The sequence below is a fragment of the Antennarius striatus genome, chromosome 12 (genome assembly GCF_040054535.1).
Source record: "Antennarius striatus isolate MH-2024 chromosome 12, ASM4005453v1, whole genome shotgun sequence".
In the NCBI taxonomy this organism is placed as follows: domain Eukaryota; kingdom Metazoa; phylum Chordata; class Actinopteri; order Lophiiformes; family Antennariidae; genus Antennarius; species Antennarius striatus.
This window is the reverse complement of record NC_090787.1, coordinates 18180704-18203182: the sequence shown is the minus strand read 5'-3', so window position 1 is coordinate 18203182 and position 22479 is coordinate 18180704. Positions and strand designations below refer to the sequence as shown.

Genomic DNA, 22479 nt, shown 5'->3' with positions numbered 1-22479 from the left:
TAAGGAATGCGTGAGAGGTTGTCCCCCTGTGAGGGAGGCAGTGAGACATTCCTCAGCCATCCACACCAGCCTGTAAATGAGGAGGCCTCTCCTCCTCACTCTGCATCCCTCTCTCACTCCCCCAGACATGGCAGACACACTCACTGTTTTTTCCATCTGTTGCACCAGTTCATCATCCCTCCCTCCTGTCCTGTTTTGTGTTCAGGTGGTTGCAGTGACAACGAGGTAGACTCTGTCCTCAGGATGGCTGACAGCAGGGACGCAGGCAGCTACCGCCGGTCCATATCTATTACTCCAAAGTCCACCACCCAGTTTAACCAGTTCCTGCCCACTAAAGATAAACCCTCAGGCTACGTTCCAGCTCCACTGAGGAGGAAAAGAGCAGAACGCACCGAGGAGAGTCGCCGCAGCTGGGCAAACCCCTCGTACTCTGAGGAAGAGAGCACTCTCACCAGGTACGGTTGCTTAAAACACCACGATGGTTTTAAGGGGCTGTTTCTCATCCTAGCTGAATTCTCTCTGAAAAGCAACAAAATGCAAAGTAATTTGAAAGTTCTTATACCCAAATCCTGAAGTTGAACTGTTCTCCTCACCCGGTGTCTGTGGTTCTGTTGTGCTATCTCAAACTGGTCGACGGCGGCCAATGTTGGTTTTGTGTCTCATTGTGATTTGCCGTGGAATGATGGTGTAGTGACACAAGACTTACCTCCGACTGTGGCGGCGACAGTCAAGTCTCCCAGAGCGCCACACCTGAGGCTGACCTGCGGTGGACTTATGAGTATGAAAGCGGGAGTGATTCAGACACAGATCGACCGGATCCAGATGTCATTCTGGATGACTTGGCCAGCAGACGCTTCCACAGCCCCTCCCCAGCTCCTCCCACCAACTTTGCTGTTCCAGTCAGTCCCTTTGCTGGGGGAGGGTCATCTGGGGGCAAAGGGGGCCCTTCGCCTAAGGTCACTGTGACTCCTAGTGTTGTCCCTCAGCAGAATTTGACCTACCTCAGGTCAGACAATATGAAGACTGATGTGTCTGCGTGTTGAGAACAAACTAGAACGCTTGTCTTACCCTCAGTCTGCATGGTTTATCATAACCATGAGCAATATTTTTGGTATTCGAATGCTGTTGCTAACAAATCCTAAATTGTTTGGTTTATGTTTGAGTTGTTTTGTGATTTTTAGCTGCAGTGCATCCTTATTTGCTGCCTCTGAATTTCATAAGCTTAGAGGAGGGAGAGGATTTGGCAGTACAACTCTGCAAATCAGTTCTCTCCTCTCGCAGTTATGGTTTTGAGCTTGCGTTGGTTTGCAAATGTTTGAGTCTCATCCGTCTTGTTTGAGGTTGTGTGCGCAAAAAAATCTGCTCTGCATTGTGTGAGTGGCGTGCTGTACCTCTAGTGAAAAATTCTCATGACATGTGTGATCGGCTGTCTCTCTCGAGCAGCAGCAGCATCAACAGTAGGGAACTGCAGAACCCCGAGCAGAAGTCAGTGAGGATGGACCACCACCGTCTGGTGTCCACCGACAGCTTGTTCAAGGAGATATACAGTGACACTGAGGACGACGACGACGAAGAGGGTTACGCTGACCCCGTCCAAGATGATCTCTATACTCGCAAGATGGGCGTCAAACCTCAGCCTGCTGCAAACGAGTCTTATGACAAGTTCTTACCAAAGTTCTGGAGCCCTGAAGAAGAAGTTCACATACAAAAGATCAAATTGGGCTCTCAGAGCAAACCCTGGTACAAGAAGATGCAAGGCTTCAGGTGTGTGAGGACAGACACAGGATCAATACACATACACTTCACATCACTGTTTATGTACTATATGTGCGTAACATTGTGGATTTGTCCTCCATAAATTATCTTTACAATGTAATCATGTAGAGCCTAAGATTCAAAACTCACTCTGTCATTTATTACATTCTCGACATAGATATCCCCTACTTACTTGTTTTTCTCTTTCCCTACTACTGCTTCCCATCTTTTCCTTCTACCCTCTCTGCTCCTGACTCCTGTCCCTCCTCCGTCCACCCTGCCATCCTCGGCTGTAGCCAAAAGAGGTCAGGCTCTTCCTCGGACGATTCAGACAGTGACATCAGTCCCTGGCTCTACTCTGCCCCCTCTCCTTCAGGCGTCTCCCCCTCTCACCCCCACAAACATGAAGCCATGGCTAACACCACCTGTGTTGTGGGGAAAAGGTTGATACAGATGCATGATTGTGACAATGAAGACATGTCTTAGAGCATCTAGATTGCATCAGGATGATAGAGTTTACTCCTGTTTGATTAGCTTCTTTCTACAATACTAATGATAAAACAGTAAAGCTTCTAGTATTTAACATGTTTTATAAATCAGATTGCTTTTTAGAAAATAGGCTGTGTCTTGGCCTATTTTTGCGACAGCAGAAGCTGAGAAAAGCTTTAACTTTTGACCATAATTAGCATAATATCACCACTATCTATGCTTCAAATATCTCTTCCTCCTTTTCTTATCTTTTCTTTTGTTGCTCTTGCTCCAGTTCACATGCATGCACTCATTCCTCTCTGTCCTTTCTCTCCTTTTGCTCACTCTCCAGTCCTCACATCCAAGCACACACACCCCCATTCCTCCCAAAGATACAGCCCCCTCTGTTTGAGACCCCAACACTGGTGTTTGCTCCAGTGGACCCCACATCAGGTCCCAGACTGATCAAATGTGAGAGGTGGCCTCTCTATGGGCGCCAAGACCCCCGGGAGCCCCCGGATCCCATTGATTATGAGAGCATTGACCCTGACCTGGAGAATGATGACATGTTTGCGAGGAGAACCCTGACCTTCCAGTCCAACATAGACTTGGCTATGATGAAGAATCAGCTGCCCACCAGGCATCGTCTCTATTCATCTGAGCCTCAACTCAACATCATCATGCAGCAACATGGCCCCAGCATCCCAGAGGAGACTGATTTCCCTGACATTGAGAGGGATGATGTGGTTTATCGCAAGGAGAAAACCCAACAGGCTCAGCAAGAACGACCGCTTTCAGGGGCCCCCGACAACTATGCTCCTATGCCCATTCCAGAGCCTTGGGCTCTGCCTCCTGATCTCAAGGCCAGACTCCTGTGTCCCCCGTGTCCTCGGATCCAGGAGGCAACGGCAAATAAAGAGAATCTGGCTGAAAGAGAGACACATCCTAAAACAGATGATATGCTTGTCAGGAAATTTGGAATTTGTTCTAAGAGCCAGAGCTCACTCATAGGTTCTTCAGCCAAAACGATGATGCCTTCAGTACCATCTTCCTGTAGTGAAGGTGACATGCACAGATGGCAAGCTATCAGGGAAGCCAGTCAGCTAAGATATAAGAAGAAGCTCATGATGGAGAGGTTGGCAGCTCTGAAGTTGCTTCTGTAACAGTGTCTGTTTTTATCCCAGGTTTTCCGCATTTGTTTGTTTGCTTTTCACTCCTGAGGCCTTAAATATTTTCTGTCGCATGGTGCAGAAGTCTAGACAACTTGATGATCCAACTTGTGAATGTTTGGTCTGGAGATACCAATCAATCACAGTTAGGTGTTCTGTCCAAATTAAGCTCTGCACAAAAGTAATGGGTGCCTTCAGAATTCACTGAGACAGTCGGTCTCAAAGAAAGGTGACGTCCCTCTAGCCTATTAAATGTACTTAACAGATGAGCAAAAGAAACTGATGCTGATCAGTGTCCCAGTCTGTGGACGGCATCTTTTTTCCCAGATACAGAATAACAAGTCAAACAGATCCGAGAAACAGGAGATCGATATTAACTATTTGAGCGTTATTTACATGCTATATACTGTATATGTACAAGAAATATGAAGAGTTCTAATACACAAACTATAAATTTCTGGCAGTGACTGTTACTGCGTACTTTTTTTTCAAATTGGAAGAAGAAGCTTTTTTCAATAATAACAAAAAACAATAATAGGCCTTATGATATTGTATCAAGGTCATTGTTTGTGGTTTCCTGCATGATGGCTATGTGGATAATTTTACATAATGTAGTTAAATGTTGAGTGGATTGCTGGATTGCACACTGGAGACATTGATGCTTTGTTCTTGAATTGTGTTTTTTTTTTTTTAAAACAAAAAAGTAAAATCTGTAACATTGGTAAAAATTGTTTGGTTTGTCTTAAGCACTGTTACTTTTTTTCCCCCTATCAGATCGAGTTTAACTGTGAATGGAAAAACAGCTCAATAAAGGAAAAAGTAGACCTGATAACCCTGTGATGGAATGCATTAAAGTGGCCATTTGTTGACCTCACATAACACTTACAGTAAGGTGGGACTGACTGGAATGCAGTGTTGTTTTCCTCACCAAATGGAACTCGGCACTGTCATGTAAAGCTCAAAGTGTAGCAGTATGCAGTGTGTAAAGGCTCAAGCTTGAGTAATATCCAAATATACTGAGGCCATCAACTGGGGCAATTAATAGTGGTGTTACTCATGAGGTTGACATGAAAGCCTGTAGAAAATCCACACAGTGCTAAAAGAATAGTGGACTTCATAATACTCTACATCTCTGCACATGAACAGACACACAATCAGAATCACACACAAAGCAGCCATTTAACCAGAGTCAAAGACATCTGGATTTACTTCACTTCTATAGTGACATCACACCGGAGTCTCCAGAAAGCCAGCGTTGTTTAGAGAAATGTTAACACACACTCCCTAGGCAAGTGTCATGGAAAGGAAAGGTGAAAGTGTGCTTTAAGTCCACTAAATACACACCTGAAACTCCACTGTTCAGTGTATGAACCAAGAAATGGCTGAGTCAGGCTTTGTGCGTGTGTGTGTGTGTGTGTGTGTGTGTGTGTATATATATATATATATATATATATATATATATATATATGCAGCCATCATCCAAGGGTGAACTGATCTTAGAGACACTAGTGGGATTCAAACTCTCAACCAGACTACTCTCACTCAGTGTCAAAGGCCCTACAGAAATGTGACTTTGTTGTCTGTGGTTCTTTCTGGTTTCCTAGACCACAACAAATACAAGAGAGTTTCGATGGGTGAGTTGAAACGGGTTCCCAGGAATGTGGCACGTTTGCAATTGTTCTGGCCTCTTCCAGTCACACCTCGCTGCCCCTGCTTTGTGCTGCTCCTCTTACCCTGTCGCTGCTAAATGCTGACACACAGCACAGAGTATTGTATGGCCCAAGGCCAAGTTCTCCATGTAGGGTGGGAGGGGGTGTTCCACAAAGCGATATTGACAAAGCAACGACGTGAAATGATGAATACAATTGCAACCCACTAAGCTATACTTAAGATCTAACGTGCTCCATTGAGAGTTAAGCCCCTAAAGAGGTTCTTCAAGTAAAGAGTTTCCTTTTTCTGAAGGCAGCTTCAAGTGACTTTGCTTTTTTTCTTTTCTTTTTTTTGCATGACAACGAGGGCTGTGATGCGTGTTATTAACCCGTTGAGCTTAAAGCAGTTTTCCATGATTGACCAACACACTGCGTTTGGTACTAACACTTGGTTGCAGGTTAAAGATAGAACTTTATTTTTGGGATCAATTTCAAATATTAGGATAATGTAAGGTGGAATTTATATTTAAATTATTTAAATGGATTTTTTTTTTACAGCTCTTTTGACATCGTGCATGCGTCTTTGAGTTTAAAAAACTCAAATTTTTTGTGTAAATGGAAAGCTAATTAAAGGATATGCAAATTATATGTCCCCTCCCCATCTGGTATAGAGATGGTCCGTCTGGTAATACCTGAAGTCTTTTTGAAAGCCTTTCACTGCTCTGTCTTTTCACAGAAGTAAATCAGCAAGTGATATTCAAGTCGACCCAGAGGTAATCCGGCAGAGTCGCTATGAAGAGATCCAGAAGTATCGTGACTATGTAAAGTCGAGCGAGAGTCAGTGGCAGGATGTGAGTATAATTGGTAGGCATACCACATGCTAATGCTGGAGGACATGTAGTAGTTCTTCCTATTAGATGTCTATCAGCATTTGACTTTGGCAAATAGACTTTGTCTTTTTATTTCTTTGCTAAAAAGTGAGAGGCAAGCACTTGGTCTATGTGATCTGTGTGGAGATGGCGAGGACAGGTGTTGGGGTGCAATCTGTAGCCGCAGGGTGGATAAAGATCAGTTCAGTTAGGGCTGGAAATGGATTCATGCTGTGATTGGTGCAGTACTGCCCTCTAGCTATTAGCTGTCATTTTTTAAATCCAGTTTATGGCAGGAAACATCACACATCAGTACAACTAATGTAATTAATGTAAAATGATATACTGATGCACTATAAACAGCTGGGGTAATGCGGAAACCCTAAAATAGAAACTTCAAGACTTATCTATTTAAAGTTTATTTTAGGGGTACAGGTTAATGCTAATGGTGCCCCATATTTAAAGACTAGTAATTCATCACACCCCTCATGCTTTGGTAGAAAAGAGCCCTAAATTTAAAAATTCTCATATGTATAACAGCTTTGAAAGTGGTGGGTCAGCAGTCTAATTGGTGCCATGGTAAAATGATGGTTATAAAGACAAATTTAGGTCACAGAGTCCTGGATTCACGAGGGAGGTGAGCTGGGAGGAGCCTGAAGCACACAAATAGAACACCTTCAGATGTAGCCCTTTCTTTTTGTGTCCTCACTCCTTCATATTTGTACCGTTAGCCATGGAAAACAAATAGTCATGAAGTAACCAGTGGTTTCATTTAGATTTGAGCTTGATTGTTATAAAATGGTGCATTAGATGGTGTCTACTCGCTTGTACCGCAGGACCTGAGCAAATGGAAGAACCGGCGCAGGAGTGTCAACTCAGATATAGTGAAGAAGAAAGAGGAAAGGGAGAAGATAGAACAAATCACACACAGTGTCAACAGAAGGTCCAGGACCTTCAAGGAGATGCAAGAGGACAGGTAAGGGAACAAGGTTTAAACATTATGCTATAGAGTTTTAGGACTGATTGTGAGTTCATATTTTATGGTCCTGGATTTTACATAGAGGCATGAAACATGAAATCTGTCTCTCTGATCCGTCTCGCCCAGTACTTTGGTGGGCAAAGAAATATGAAGTGTATGAGCATCGTGGTGTTAATCATATGCTGAGGGATACTTTGTGCAGGACTGACAGAGGAGACTGTATCTGTGCCTTCAGTTGTCATGAAATTGCAATATAATCATAACTTACAACCTGTCCCCGCCTCTTTCTATTTTTCTTGCTTTCACTTCCATCCATCTAACTTGCTTCCTTTTGTATTTTTAAATTATATCTGCAGAGAAAATAAATTTGGTCACAATTCGCTGTCTTACCTGGAAGACGAGGACACCAACCAGAAACCTGCCATTTCCCCACGTAGCCGAACCTTTCTTCCCAGACACAACACAATTGACACTCCTTACCATTATTCTGAACCTCCTGAGCCTTCCTTGAAAGTTGACAAACCTCTCGCTGCTTCTGAAGCCACCAGGAGGGTCGCATCCCTTCCACCGTCACGAGACGTCAACGCTGTGGACATTCCTGCAGGCAGGGATGCCACTATCACTTCCTCCAGCAGCAGCTCTCTCCAAAGATGTCCTGTAGCTACACCGTCACAGAGCAATCCATTCTCAGAACACACTAACACAGTCAAGACAAACCAGAGCATAACCACTGTGTCCTCCTCCAGCGCTGTAAAAAAGGTTCCCGAGTCAAGGCCCCCATTGTCGGGCAGTCAGGGTGAGACTGAGGCCCCTTCCTCTGTTTCTCTGTATAAGCAACCACAACTTAGCTCAATGGAACCCAAGCCTCCAGGGGTATCTCGGGTTTCTGCTTCCCTCCCCAGGAGCTACCAGAGATCGGATAGCGCACGTATAACCTCAGTTGTCACACCAAGGCCCTTCGGGACCCAGACATCCCACATCACCTCACTTCCCAGAGCCTTCACTGTGAGTACAAGATAATTTTTCTACTACATACACACTGTGGATATCCAGACTTCACCATTAAGGATTCCTTGCGTTGTTAGTCAGGTAGCGTTTTTATTTTGAGAGCATCAACACTCCCCAAGACTCTGATCTGATTACTTTGTGAATAATGTATGAAGCTAGTGTTTTTGTAATGCTAATTCTGCCACCAGAACCACTACTCACAGCCTCACTCACATTCATTACTGTTACAGTAAAGTATAGAAACTATAAGTTTAATCACATCTCTTAGTGGCTGTCATGGAAACAGCAACCCACCCCATTTTACTTTCAGAGTAATTATTTGTAATTAACATCCCTTAAGACTCTCTGGTGTTCTGCTGTCATCCTTGACAGATGGATGACTCTCAAAAGGGAGTCAATGGCGGAGTCAGTGTCTCAAATAAGTCATCCGTGCCAAGCCGCTATCACCAGTTCATGACGTCCGAGGATGAGGCACAGTCCAGCTCGGTCCACAGCAGTGAAGATGAGGAGGAGGAGGAGGAGGAGGAAACAGAGGACAAAGGCGAGACAAAGGTGCGGAGCATCACCTCTACTCAGAGTATCTCGTCCGTCTCTCCTCTGGTCATGACTGATGCCCCAGTCCTTCCTGCTCCAACCAAAGAAACCAGCCAGGTACTCAAGTTACCCACTGTTAACAAAGTGTATCAGCTTGAGATATTGATGGAAAAGTCAGTCAGTCATTAGGGCTCTTACGAGGTGGGGGTTGTTCCGTCCCTGTGTGCTGAGCCAACAAGATGAGCCAGTTCAAACACAATCCAAATCTGTTTCGTGGGGGCAGCAGTTAGAGCAGAGAAGCCCTGACACTTCTCTCCCCAACCACTTTCAACAACTCATTTGGAAGGATCCCAAGGTGTTCCCAAGCCAACCGAGAGATATAATGTCTCCAGTGAGTCCTGGCTCTGCTTATGAGAGTATAGAGATGGTCCAGTGTTCCGGACCAGGGAGAAAACCTTGTTGTCGATCATCGATATCTATGATAAGGTGTCGTGATACCTGATACTTGTGGACATCCTTATGCTGAAACATGGTGTTAGTTACAGACAAACTTTGAGTGGCACAGAAGTCACACAACGGAATGCCATTTGGGTTTAGATTGATCATGGCCCTCCAGGTTGTGTTTGTCATTGTTCACGTCAGCATTGAAGTCCACCAGCAGAAGAATGGAGTCACCTGTTGAGGGGTTTTGCAGCACCCATCCTGGGGGCTCCAGAAAGGGTTGGAACTCTGCTGTTCAGACCACAGTCAGAACCAATTCCTCAACCTGCAGCGCAGGGAAACAACCGTTTTATCCACTGGCGTAAACTCCAATACATAAAACAGGGTTTACTAGGATCGTGAGGGTTTTCGAACCCCTCCATCACGGTAAGGTGGCAGTAGACGGGGTAATCTACTACCAATAAAGATTAATGTTCCTCACCGGTACAGCCCTTCAGAAACCTGACATGCTGATCTCCAGGGTTATGAAAGGGCCGCATAATGGGCACTTCATGATGTTTAGTGTGCATCTGCATTGTCATTGTTGACACGTTGGTGTTTGGGTTCCAGGAGAACCACCATGAGATGCGCATCAGCTTGAACCAGAAGCCCAACAGTAGCAGGGACTTTGGCTTCCAGGCAGCCTGGGACTCCACCGGGGCTCGTGTCACTTCCATCCAGCCAGGTAACAGAAGAGTTTAAAAAATCCTTCAAACAAAGGGATCTGAATTGTATGAGCAGAGCTTTATTCACCTACCAATATAATATGTACTGGTGAGACATACTGGCAGCTCTGGGCTCCAACATTCCCAGTGATTAAACCTAGTAACAAACCAATTAGTCATTATTTGTTGACAAATCCAGGTGTGATATCAGAGACATGATGTATTTTACATCCAGACGGTGCTGGTTAGTTCTCAGCAGAGCTTGGACTCCATTGCAGTGGTGATGCCAGAGCTATGTAGGCCAGTGTCTATGTGGGTCAGATCTGCTGGGCCTGAGCCTCTCTTTCTGCAGAAATTTTCCCACCTTCACAGAATCACATGTGGTTTAGTGAGGTCTTAGTGATGCTATTGTTATCTCACCCCATGTCAGTACGGGAATTCTTGCTCAGGACTAGTTGGTGTCCAAAGCAAATCAGCAGCAAAAAGCAAAACACTGCAAGCGCTATGACTATAAGAAAACTCACATTCAACATTCATTAGGCATATAGAACCGCTAGACATTAAATTATGATTTTAAAAATGCTAATTATTTGTAATATTTGCTTGGGCTTGATTTCCCTTGATAGAAATAAATGATGAGAAAAGCAGTTATGAATTTTTTTTCACTACCTTTCATATAAAATACAAGTAAATACAGTGTGTGCTTACATTTCCACCATGAATAAGTAAAGATTTGAAGTTGCATTTTTTTAAAATTGAAGAAAAGAAAAGCAACGTTCCACAAAGCTAGAGACCTTTGTGGAACGTCTTAGTATTTAGCATCAGATTTGTTGTAGTGTTCTAATAGCTTGATATTTTTACACCAGGGAATCTCAAAAACTCACAAACCTGACATAAGAGTTTTTAAGATTCCCTGTGGTTTTTGTCTAAATTGTAAATTCTCTGTGGAAAACTCTCCTGCTGAAGGTTATTCAGAATCCATGCGTACAAACTAACTCTACAGAGTTCAAAAATGCGTGACCGTTAACTCTGCTACAGCAGTAGAACTGAGGGCTTTATTTGCTGGAGCAGGCAGCCAGGCGGAGATGTGCCAGCTTCATGACGGAGATGAGGTGCTGACGGTGAACCGCCACCAGGTGGCAGACATGAGCTACACAGACTGGAAGGCCTGCATGGAGGAGGCTCTGCAGGAGGGCAGTCTGGTCATGGATATAAGGCGTCATGGCAAGAGGAGTGAGTCAAGAGAGCTGGCTGTGTGTGTGTGTGTGTGTGTGTGTGTGTGTGTGTGTGTGTGTGTGTGTGTGTGTGTGTGTGTGTGTGTGTGTGTGTGTGTGTGTGTGTGTGTGTGTGTGTGTGTGTGTGTGTTTAAAGGGGCGAGAAAGCGAGAGAGACAGGCAAATTGAACCATAAGGGTTGCATTCCTGGACTGACAGCTCTGCTTAGGCTGCTTGCGTTGCTAACTTGTTTTGACACCTCAAATTAATCCGTGAACTATTGTGAAATCATCCATGAATTATCTCATGACAGCAGGTGGAGGACCAGTAACGTTTTTGTCTCATATGATGAGTGACGACTGTTACTATCCTGGTCTCAGTGGTTTTTGTTTCTATGGTGTTTTTTCCTCCCCTTTGTTTTTCCTGTCCTGTTTTCCATATTATTTTCTTAAAGCGCCTATTTGCTCTGATTATTTTTGCTATCTCCTTTGACCTATCGGTATTCCGCTCTGTAATCCTTGTGGTGTTTTCCTTGAGGAGGACTAACCCAGGTTAGGTCCTGCTCAGGTCCATGGTCCTCTGAGTGTGCTGTGTGACAGTGCTGGTATAACAGGCTCATTTGCTCCTGCTAGGTCTGTACCACCTTACTAAAATAACCCACCCAGAGTAGCTTCCTTGGACTAATGCTCAGTACTAGCTGAAATATCTGAGTGGCGCCCCAGAGGTTGTGAGCCTGTCAGAAACTCTGTGTGATGCTTATGAAAGCTTTAATATGCTGCATGATTGGGGAAGGCGGTTTCTCTGTCACCCCCTGCTGCTCTCTTTAGTAACACTATAACAGCAACGTTGACCCCTGCTTTTTAGTGGTCTGTATGCAAATATATAATTGTTTGTCAAATGTTAAGTTTCACTTTCAATGTAACAAACAGACACAGAAAACATGGTTTGCAAATGCACATCCAAATTTTTGCCATTGCATTGTGTGCATGCAGTCTGGGACAGAGATCAGCCTTCCCTGCTATTTAAAAGCCATAAGACCATCAATCTGACCTCTACGGATCATCCGATACTCCTAGGTTCCCCAGACACAAGCATCGTCAACTCCAGCCTTGATCTCACCTCGCACAGCCCCAGGGAAAGGCTGCCGTCCAAAGACTCCCCCGCTTACCCCATCATCGTAAGTAACCCACAATCACTTTGATAAGGTTTGAGGGAAATAATTTGCTTTGTTATCAGCCCAACTCCTCTTTAACGAACATACACGCCGTCATGTCACCCTGCAGGACGTGGCTTCAAATGGGGTTCGTGGAAGTTTCAGTGAGGAGACGCTGAGCATCAGGAACAAAGGTAAAAAGCACACAAAATTGAAGATTTAAAAACTTAATTCTGATGACTATTTCTACAAGCTGTGGGTGACATTAAGTTGGTGTTAAACATCTTTGCAATTATAGTGATGTCATGTTATGTGCCAAAAAAAAAGAAAGACTGTGATTCATCTTAAGCAACGTGACCATACAGCATGAGAAATTACTGAGTGTATTTGTGTTACAAGGCTATATGTGGCCCTGTATAATGTGTGTTTTCTTTATGGCCCTGTATAATGTGTGTTTTCTTTACTGTGCCTCACTGTATTCTGTCCTCAGAACCCATAGAGTCAGAACCCATATCTTTGAAAAACTTAAAACGGAGGTCAGAGTTTTTTGAGCAAGGTAAAAAAATAAACGTAGCTTCTGACTCGAGGTCGGATGGTTGATAGTAACAGTGTCATCTGTGTAATCTGGTGGCTGGGTTGTCTGTGCTTCAAGGGACTCTTGCATGTTTCCTATCTGTCAGTTTCATGTTCAGTTGATAGGAACGTTATCGGTTGGATTTCAGCTGCCGGATTAAAATTCCTCCATGGCTGTTCCTGTTTCTGACAATCCTATCTGGTGCCAGCGTTAACTCTTGTGCTGTGCCCCTTCCGCCCCTCAGGTCGCTCGGGGCCCAGTGTCAGTGCGCTGGTCTACCTCTGTGGTAATCAGGGTTGAGTGTGCAGTGATCAGTACAACCTGGGACACTGACATGCTTGTGAACCATGAAAATCTAGTTTGATTTTGGGACCAAATTTAATTATATCCGTCCAAACTTCACATATTTAAAATGAATGTGAAAAATCACCGATTTATCATTATACCATTTCACAACCTAAAAAACAAACAGAACATGCATAAAGCAACATATCTCCAAAGGAAGAGCATGTCAGACTCCATTTCATAATGCAAACCTTTAAATATTGTGTTTGTGATATTTTTGAATGGGTCCAGTTTTGATACATGATTTTATTTTTCTCTTTCCTGCGCATGAAGTTTAAAAGTGTTCCTGTTGTGCTCTTGACATGCATGCGTTTAACCGTATGTTGGCCTTTCACCCTTTCACCCTGGCTGTGCTGCTCTTACTGTATGCTTGCTGCTGCATGTTTTTCTCATGTGGTGTTTGATTTTTTCCTCATAATCAGTTCTTGATTTTTCTATTCAAGACTGGCTTCCACTGCCAACATTGGGAGTTATCTTGAATTGAGAGAATCAATAAGTCCTGGTGCCTCAAATCTAATCTCTGCTGTGTTCAGGACTTGCTGAAACCACTGGTGTGTTTTTAGTGTCATTTTCAGTGATGAAGATGACATAAAGATCAAGTACAAAGTCTAATAAGCTTGTTAGTTTTGTGTTGCCACAGTATGAGACCTTGACCTTATATTCTTTTGCTAAAACTTTTTGCACCAGAAACACTGACTGGATGATTTTCTTTCTTTTCAAGGAGGATCAGAGCCTGTGATGCCAGATGTGAGTAGCACTCTCCATGCAAAGGAAGGAATGTTTGTCTCTGTTATGACTGCTCTTAGAGGATGACAACACTTTGAAAGCAGATTCTACAGTTCTTACAAACCCAGATCCATACTGATGTTTTATATACGGAACAAAAAGTTGCTGTTTCAGTTTACTTTGGTGCATTTGTCAAACAATTACTCAATTGTCATGATTGCAGCTTTCATTTTGATCTATCTTTGAGGAATAAAATACTGAAGGGTCTCAGATAAATTGTGTTCTAAAATCTAACTGGAATGAATGCAAATCTGTGACAAAACTGTGATTTCTGACTGACATGAAGGTACCACAAAGCCAGTTGTATCACAATGACATCCAGCGCATGGCCAATATGATGTTTTATTAGTTTTATTTGTTAATCTTACATTATCATGCAGGTAGAGATGAAGTGGAAAAAACAAATAACATAACTAGTTGATGATGTCACAAGCTGTAACATTTTGCTCCATTAAATACACAAGCATGTGTAATTATACTACATCTGTCCTCTCCATCTGCAGATACCTGTTCCCTCCATCGCTCCATCTGTCAGTCGCTGGTCGTGGGACCCTGAAGAGGAGCGCAAAAGACAAGAGAAATGGCAGAAGGAGCAGGAGCGCCTTTTACAGGTAGATAAAAACACATTAACGTGGAGGCAACACGTTGATGCATTACAGATCCTACAGTCATTGCATTACAGTCATCAGTTCTGTTGTTTGCGCTGCTGTGGAAAATGTTACAGCAACAGGGGGAAACCATTTTTAGAATAATATTAAATATGATAACGTTTATTAAAACAGATATCAAATAGAACAAATCCATCTGTGACCAAAATGTCAAAAGACATTTAGGATTCATTGCTTTTATCACACGTCTTCTTTACAATGGGATAAGGGCTAAAATCACATTATAACTATATTGCATTTGTAAAATATTAATAAAACCTGGTTCACATATTCAATTTATAGTGTTTAATGATTAACATTCTATCCACCAACAGGACTGCTCTCAATCACTTTCAATAAGAATGTAATAATACGACTATCATCAGGTGGGCACTTATTGAGGGGATGGTAAATTCACACATTAGATGTCACTTTTAACCTGGTCTACCACACTTAATGACATCTGAGTCCCACTGCATTAATAATATTCCAAAAGAAGCAACCTCACAGTCCAGTTAATTAAAAAAACTCTCTAAAATCTTAGGCGCAGCCCATGAAACAATGAGACAAGGCTAGAAAATCCTTACAATCAATGCAGCCTGCTCCTAATGGAAACATCAGATTAATTTTTATGAAGCATCATCCCAGCTGAAAAAAACCTCTGTTGAGGATTGAACTTAAATACAGTAAAAATCCGTCAAAACGCTTTTCCGAGGGTCTATTTTTGGATGGAGATCAAAGGTGTCCATGCAGCGCAGTGATGGAGCCAGGATGGCTTGTTACTCCTCCAGTCTTAGTCTCTGCTGGATACATGGCCTGATTTTATGATGCGCCACGGAGACGTCCAGCCCTGGGCGAGCTTCTCTTGGTTTATCTTTCAGGATGGTTAGATAAAATGGAGGTGTGTTTGGAGTGATCTGAGTATGATTTAGAGGCACTATCTTCCTCTGTTTCATCTTCCTGCTCTCTTTGTCTTCTGAATGTAATGTGTTTCTTCAAATATGTGGGACTTGTTGTGTTCACGCTTGATATTTAATTAGATGACCCCTAACCTATGCCCTGCTTTTTCTGTCCAGGAGAAATATAAGCGTGATCAGGAGAAACTACAAGAGGAGTGGCTGAAGGCTCAGCAGGAGATCAACAGGACTGTAGGTCAACCGGAGGTAACAAATGGATTTTTCTGTTATTTCTCGGTCAGGGTTCAGCTTTAGAAACGTGAGTCCATTCCATTAAAAATACACAGCGAGCAGTGGTGTGGATTTTCCCACAGGAGACGCCAAGTGTGCTGCACTCCCTGTGAAGGCAGATCTATCAGCTCCACTGCTGGTGTAGCTCCTCCTGGAGGTCAATCCTGAGAACTTAATTACATCTTATGTTGAATTATGTCTCCTTCTGTTCCTTCTTGTCTCTGGCAGCCTGGGATCCTAGAGGTGAACAGTCACAGAGTCAGCCCACACTCCCCCCTCTCTCCCCTCGGCAAGCTCACCCCTTCTCCATGGGAAGAAGAAGAGAGAAAGAGAAAGGAGGAGCAGGAGCAGGAACTCAAAAGGCTGGCAGAGGAGAGGAAGAAGAGACAAGAAGAGGAGGAGCTGCGACGTCTTCAGGAGGAAAGGAAGAGGAGAGAGGAGGAGGAGGAAGAGGAGAGGAAGAGGAAAGAGAAGAAAGAGGAAGAAGAGAGGAAGTGGAAAGAGAGGCAGGAAGAGGAGAGGAAGAGGATTGAGGAGGAGAGAAAGAGGAAAGTGAGGCAAGAGGAGGAGGAGAGGAAGAAAAGAGAGGAGGAAGAGCTGAGATGGCAGAGGAGGAGAGAGGAGGAGAGGAGGCAGCAGGAAGCAGCTGAGCAGCAGCGCAGGGAGCAGGAGCGAGCCTTTGAGCTGCAGCAGTGGTCAGTAGAGACGCCTGAACGCCTCCATCATGTCTTTTCTGCTGATAACACATTTACCACGAAGCACAATCAGCTTTGTTGTGTGCATTAACCTAATGCCACTAATGTGTTTGCATGTGCTTCGTGCCCCGCTTCCTTCCACACACTAACTTCCACCAAAGGGCTGGTGGCCCCCATGGCGTTGCCAATGTCCCCCCTACTCTGTCACTGTCAGACAGGTTGGTACAGGACATTTATAACAGCGATCAGTTTGAAGATGATGAACTTTATTACAACTCATAGATTTTATTCAGTTCCTCGCAGCAGCTCATTCTGGCATTTCTAGCAGCTTCATGTGTTTATTAATGTATTTGCTAACTAGTACTTCACTAATACAACATTGTGCTTGTATAACACTGATGTATAAACAGATGATGCAGTAATGAATGGATTAGTTTGCATATTAGACTCATCTAATTGGGGATTTGGCACATCATTACCGCATAGCTGATGTGTTCAGATGTTCACGGCATCTTTTCATGTCTGCTTCATTTGAACTGAACTGCTCAAACAATGCCCATCATGGAGGGTCTGGCTTGCAGCCGAGACCCAGGAATCACCAGTTTCCCATTATTACAGTTTTATCTCAAGTATCAAAAAGTACATGTCTTTTGCAGTTATAACAGTTTAAAAATATGAAACTTGAATTTTAAAAAGAAGCAACTGCAAGTGTAAATCAGGTCGTAATAGATATTCACTTTTGTTTAACAGGGCAAAATCGAAATCATCTCCCCAGCTTGATGAAGTGGAAAAACCTCCAAGTCGCGGTTTGTACTCCTGATTTCCTGTTTTCTCTATTTGTGCTGTTACTGTTAGTAAGCGCAATAATGGTAACTCTAAGTACAGTACTTGTAAATGCTATCATAGTACATAAATTAAAAGGAAATACATGCTTGGGTTAGTATTTTCTAAGTGAATGTATTGCGCGCATATACGGGTTGTACTTTGCTGTAGGTTTGCATGTGCAGCCGGGGGGCATGGCTCACTGGCTGCTGGAGGAGCAGTTGAGGAGCGTACGAGACAAACAGACCCAGAATCAGAGAACAGCATCACAGCTGGAGAGGGAGAGGAGAAACATCCTCAATGCCATGAGATACAGAGAGCCAGAGAGAGGTGGGCTCGGCCCCCGAACACCTCTCTGATCAGCCTGACGCCTCAAGATCTTCCTTTTGATCAGCTGATCAGTCAAACAAATCAAAATTTGCAGCTTTTTCATTACAAAAAACAATCATTTAAATCAATCAACCATCATGATCACAATGGCAGTGTTATGATCGCAACGCCGTTTTGTCCCAGGTTGCATTTCTTCTTTTAGAATTTAAAATTGATCTACGTGATCTCAGTCTATTCTTTTGCACCCCCACTGTCAATTGTAGTCTGTTTTCCACGTCCCTCCGACATTCCTGCTCCACCAGCATCATTTGGTTTCTGTTTCCTCTCTGGGGGGGGGGCAGTGACGGGCCATGGAATGATGGACAGGAAGAGTCAGGAGCCCCTGTCTCAGGCTGAGGCTGAGCGGCTGCAGATCCTCAATGAGATGAAGAAGAAAACGCCGCTGCTCACGGACAGCAGCTGGATCCGCCAGCGCTCCTCCAGCACCGCCGCCGCCACCAAGCCACCTAACGTTCCACCAATGCGCAGGTACAGTCATGTGGAAGAGTAGTGGTGTGTTCTGGGATGGCCAACTTTTTACACTTACTAATACCCAGCGCTTTCTAGTCTGGTTATCAACCATTACCATCAATCTATTCCTGTTGGTAAGTTTGACAACCAGACGTTTTAAACGCCGCTACTAACTGGCTAATGCTAGTGTGGCAATGGTTGGCTTTGCAGAGGAGATTCTCTTGACAACTTGGACTCCTACAACTCCTGGCGCTCATCATGGACGCCCAGAAGCAACCCTTACGTCCAGAACTACAGCCGGCCTCACTCCAGCCTCTCAGCCGGCACTTCCTTTTACAGCGGCGGGTTGGGAACCCAGCAGTCGGGCTCCTCTACCCTACCCTCCTCCTACTCCACAGGCTCCATCCGAGATGGGGCAGGAACTCCGTCGTCCCCTTGGTCCCGCCAGTCATCGTCCCCCTCACTCTCTTCTCCGTCACCCACCCCTTCTCCAGAGCCCAGATCTGATGCCCTTCCGCCGAGGAGCAGGTAAATTAACAATGCTGCTTGGCTTAATTCCCCAAACAAGCTGCCTCTGACTTCCTACTGGTATACTGGGTGAGGGTACTGGGCTGTGTAGACATAGTTGTGGTGTTGTTAGACTAGAACGTTGAATGGGGTGTGGTGAAGAAATGTGTCTGAACCTACACTGTTCTCACGTCTTTTATTTTGAATGTTGTATAATATGTTGCTGCAGATGATATTACTAATGTGATTTCCCATCCATTCATAAGTTAGACAAACGCACGCACACACACACACACACACTATGCTTCACACAGTGTGTGTGTGTGTGTGTGTGTGTGTGTGTGTGTGTGTTTGTGTGTGTTACTACGTTGGTGTCTTAGCTGCCTGCATATCATAACACCAAAGACAACATCTCTCATTAACAGTTTCCATATAATGTTATATATTAAGAGTCCATGTAAAAGAAACAGAGGACAATCAACAAAGTAATTTATATAGAATAGAAATATAAAACATCATCATCATCTTAACCCTGCCTGATACAAGCTTTGACTTGTGTTGTTTGTGTGTTTGTGTATGCATGACATGCAAGTTATGCATATGTGCTGGACAGTCCAATCACAGCTGTACGTTCTGTAATCCAGGTCAGTGAGTGGAAAAAAAACCTGTACGTTCTGTGAGGCCCCGCTGGGAAAGGGAGCAGCCATGATCATTGAGTCCCTCGGGCTCTGTTATCATTTGGGCTGTTTTAAGGTGAGAGCTGTGCTCCTATTGGCCGGGAGCCCTCCATCAGCACACCTGATCACTTCAAACTTGTTCTTTCATTTCTCACCTGGTCTATCTCAAGGCAAAGTAGATTTCCTGTGAGGAAACCTGCACGCTGAACTAATCCACCCTCTCACTTTCTTTAAACCAACGCTTCCCTCTGGCTCTGGAAGCCTCCTGGTCCGTTTGTCCTCGCTTGTTTTTGGTCTCCTGCTTCTGAACAGTTACTGATTCTGCCAGTCTTGGTCATTTGACTTTCAATTACTCTTTTCCCTTCCCTCCTCTCTTTCTACACCATCAGGTGGCTTCTCTTTGACCTCACTTCTCAGCCTTTGGACTGAGACACAGCTTTGACAGGATTAGTCTTTTTAAATCTATTTTCTGCTTTTTCCTCAGTGCATCTACTGCAAGTCGGATCTTGGAGGATCGGAAGCAGGAGCTGAAGTCAGAATACGGAACAAACAGCTCTACTGTAACTCCTGCTACATGCAGTTCAAAAGTGAGTCTGTGATCCTTCGCATGCTTCATTTTTGGCTTTCTTCAAGCGTTAACTTTCCGTTTCTTTCCTCCAAGTTGGCCAGCCAACCTCAATGTGACGTGACTGTACTCCAGCAGATAGACGAAGAAACACCTTGAGACAACAACTCATTAATATTAAAGTGAACACTGCACATAGCTGGGACATTCCATTTGAACATTCTTCCATTTATGACTATTAAAGATTTGCTGGTGTAAGTTCTTTTTGTTTTTGCAGTGTGTGATTGAGAGGGTAAGCTTTGGAAAAAGTTTTCAGCTCAAATGTGTTCATATCATATACAGTATATTAGTATTACAGTTGTACAGAGTGTAAAGGATCTGCATGCGCCGGAGGTTTTTAATGTTTTAGCCACAATAGTCAAACTGTTAAATTGTCTATAAGATTATTGATGTCGATCTTTATAACGATCTTTACTGAGACACATTTGAAAAATATTGAGTTTTAATAAACCCTGCAGGATCATCTCTATATGCATTTTTTGTTGCTTGTGGCTATTAAAAGCTTTGCAATCAAGCTGCTCTAAATGCGTCTATGTGCCTTTTCATTCATAACAGGGAAAAGTAATGAGAAATATTGTAACACTTTAAAAAACATATTTAAAACCATTCCTTGGATAGCACTTGTATGGAGTTTTCAGTGGTAGATGGATGATTGTATTGCATACATTAGGAAGTCTCAGTGTGACAAATATCTAATGCTGAATAGCTTCAAGGCACACCGTAACATTTTTAAATAAAATTACTAAATGCTAACTTAATGTGTTTTTGTGTCTTTTTTCCCTCTGTGAAATTGCATAATTATCTGTACAGTAGGAATATTCCGTTATATGATGCAAGGCTTTTCCTGCCTGTGTAATCAAAAATCATTCTACTTCTCTTTCCCTTTCTACCTGTTTCTTTGCTGCACCACAGTCAGAATCAAAGGAATTTCAATGAGCATGTGTACCTGGCTTGAGACGGCCTGCCTGTGCTCTCAAAAGCCAATTTGTCATTCATATTTATTTCATGCATGCATTTCATTTGATTAGTCTTTGATAAGCTATCATAAAAATCAAATCTGCATAAACGCACTGAATATTCATACGAGTAGTGATGCTCCTGATTGTACTGCGTGCAGCTCCCACATGCGTTTAAATAATGTAACGTAAGGAAAGGAATTGTCCTCATTTTTCACGACTGCAAGTCAGATTAGAAGAAGTGATGTGAAGAAATACTGGACTGAGTATAAATGGGCTCTGTATTCTTGAGGGGAAGCACAAACAACCCTCAGAGGCAGACCACTCAAATTCTAAGATTCTTGTCTTAGATTTTTCTTGGCGCTCTCTCAGGAAAGAGATTTTAATCTGTATATTGTTAAAAACAACAAGCATGGGTTTAATGGCACCAAACAGAGCTGGCTGAGTAATACAAAACCTATCAGGATCAGAATCTCATCTTCTCAACCAAAGTAAAGACCACAACCAGCCTGTCTGGAAGGATTTGACCAGGACAATCAAATGGTGTGGACTGACGGATAAACACTATATTTGGCTGTGCTGGGGAAAAGAGGCCTGAGAGAAGACGAAGCACAGATGGAGGAGCTTAGTTACATCACCACCAGAAGGAGTTCTGACTTAGTAGCTCACCATAAGTCACCTTTTCATTCACTTCTAATGGAAGGAAGGATTTTCATTTTCAGGAGCTTTTCAGTGAGGCCTATATGAAGGATCTTTCATCCTACAATCACACACATGACTAAGTCCAATAATCACCCTACATTCCCACACTTCAGCCGTATTTTATAAAGCTTCAGTTTAACGTGGACTCACCAACAGGGGGCACTGTGATTTAACAATCGCACCAATGAAGGATGGATCCAGTTTTTCGATGGCTCTTGCATCAACACAAGTGTGATGTGCATTCATTTGAGATAAGGATTTGCCATTTTTCACCTGAATTAACAAATCAATGAGACAATATCATTATTTTATAAACATAATAGAAACAGACGTTTTCCTTAATTTTCTCCGTAATTTGAGATGTTGTCTGTTAACTCAGAAATAGAGATCAAGGTAAATATATAGAGAGCAATTGTAGGGATGATGTAACCTTAAAAATCTAGACACAGTGGATTAAAAGAAGCCTAATTTTAGACTGCATATTAATCAAATGTGACAATGAATTATTACTCTCCACGCAATCAGCACATTAGATGTCAGACTGGAACAGTCTTATCTTACAAATTTGATTTCAGAGAAGGAGCATCTGCTGCCATTTGTCACTTAGTAGAAATGCTTTTCAGGCGCTAATTCACCTGCAGCTGGAACACATGCCATCATTTTTATTACGGTCTCACCAGACCTGTTGCTATGGCTTAAAGGCACCGTGCCTATGACTGTAAGTGCTGTCGTAAAGTTAATCAACCACAGGGATTTGACTAAATGGACTTTAAAGTCAACCTAGAAATTCCTCGAGCAACAACATGAATCTTTGAAACTATTCTGTACACATGGCAGTGGATCATGTTTATCACAGTGGTGGGCCATCAGGGCCAGCAAGGCCTTCTCTGCTGGTCTAACATAACCAGAAATCAAGATAATATTTATGATAAAAGTGAATTATATTTTAATGCATTATATTAAAACATGTATAAAATATATAATTATACATCCCCAACTATATATTTGAATAAGCTCACTTGAAAACCTCATTCTGTCACGCTTCCGTCATCTACGTCAGGTTCGGGCCGCTAGCCGAGTTAGCTCCGAATTAGCTCTTCACATTTGTCCATGTCTCTCACTTACGGAGATGTTTTGTTCCGTCAAACATAGCGGTTTATATTCTTTGATTGT

At 43.2% G+C, this 22479-nt stretch overlaps 2 protein-coding genes across 14 annotated transcripts in view; both read left to right on the top strand.

The window, feature by feature from the left end:
* Positions 1–20406, top strand: part of LOC137605335 (LIM domain only protein 7-like) — a 46496-nt gene extending 26090 nt beyond the window's left edge. For 2 of the 13 annotated variants that reach the window (XM_068329917.1, XM_068329923.1), the window contains 22 exons: positions 206–455; positions 4997–5026; positions 5778–5892; positions 6747–6886; positions 7246–7894; positions 8270–8548; positions 9482–9596; positions 10648–10809; positions 11783–11967; positions 12074–12137; positions 12434–12499; positions 13584–13609; positions 14152–14259; positions 15372–15458; positions 15711–16177; positions 16339–16395; positions 16928–16983; positions 17671–17857; positions 18050–18367; positions 18991–19099; positions 19508–19610; positions 19685–20406. In XM_068329917.1, coding sequence (XP_068186018.1) covers positions 206–455; positions 4997–5026; positions 5778–5892; positions 6747–6886; positions 7246–7894; positions 8270–8548; positions 9482–9596; positions 10648–10809; positions 11783–11967; positions 12074–12137; positions 12434–12499; positions 13584–13609; positions 14152–14259; positions 15372–15458; positions 15711–16177; positions 16339–16395; positions 16928–16983; positions 17671–17857; positions 18050–18367; positions 18991–19099; positions 19508–19610; positions 19685–19707 — 3596 coding nt within the window. In that variant the 3' untranslated portion in view covers positions 19708–20406. The remainder of the gene's footprint in view (positions 1–205; positions 456–4996; positions 5027–5777; positions 5893–6746; positions 6887–7245; positions 7895–8269; positions 8549–9481; positions 9597–10647; positions 10810–11782; positions 11968–12073; positions 12138–12433; positions 12500–13583; positions 13610–14151; positions 14260–15371; positions 15459–15710; positions 16178–16338; positions 16396–16927; positions 16984–17670; positions 17858–18049; positions 18368–18990; positions 19100–19507; positions 19611–19684) is intronic. The other 11 variants (XM_068329925.1, XM_068329924.1, XM_068329928.1 and 8 more) reach the window with 11 other exon arrangements.
* Positions 1042–4965, top strand: LOC137605336 (LIM domain only protein 7-like). Its single transcript, XM_068329931.1, has 3 exons — positions 1042–1764; positions 2052–2198; positions 2576–4965. Exons 1-3 carry the CDS (start codon positions 1415–1417, stop codon positions 3384–3386), a joined length of 1308 nt encoding a protein of 435 aa, XP_068186032.1. The 5' UTR covers positions 1042–1414; the 3' UTR covers positions 3387–4965.
* Positions 20407–22479: the final 2073 nt, after the last annotated feature.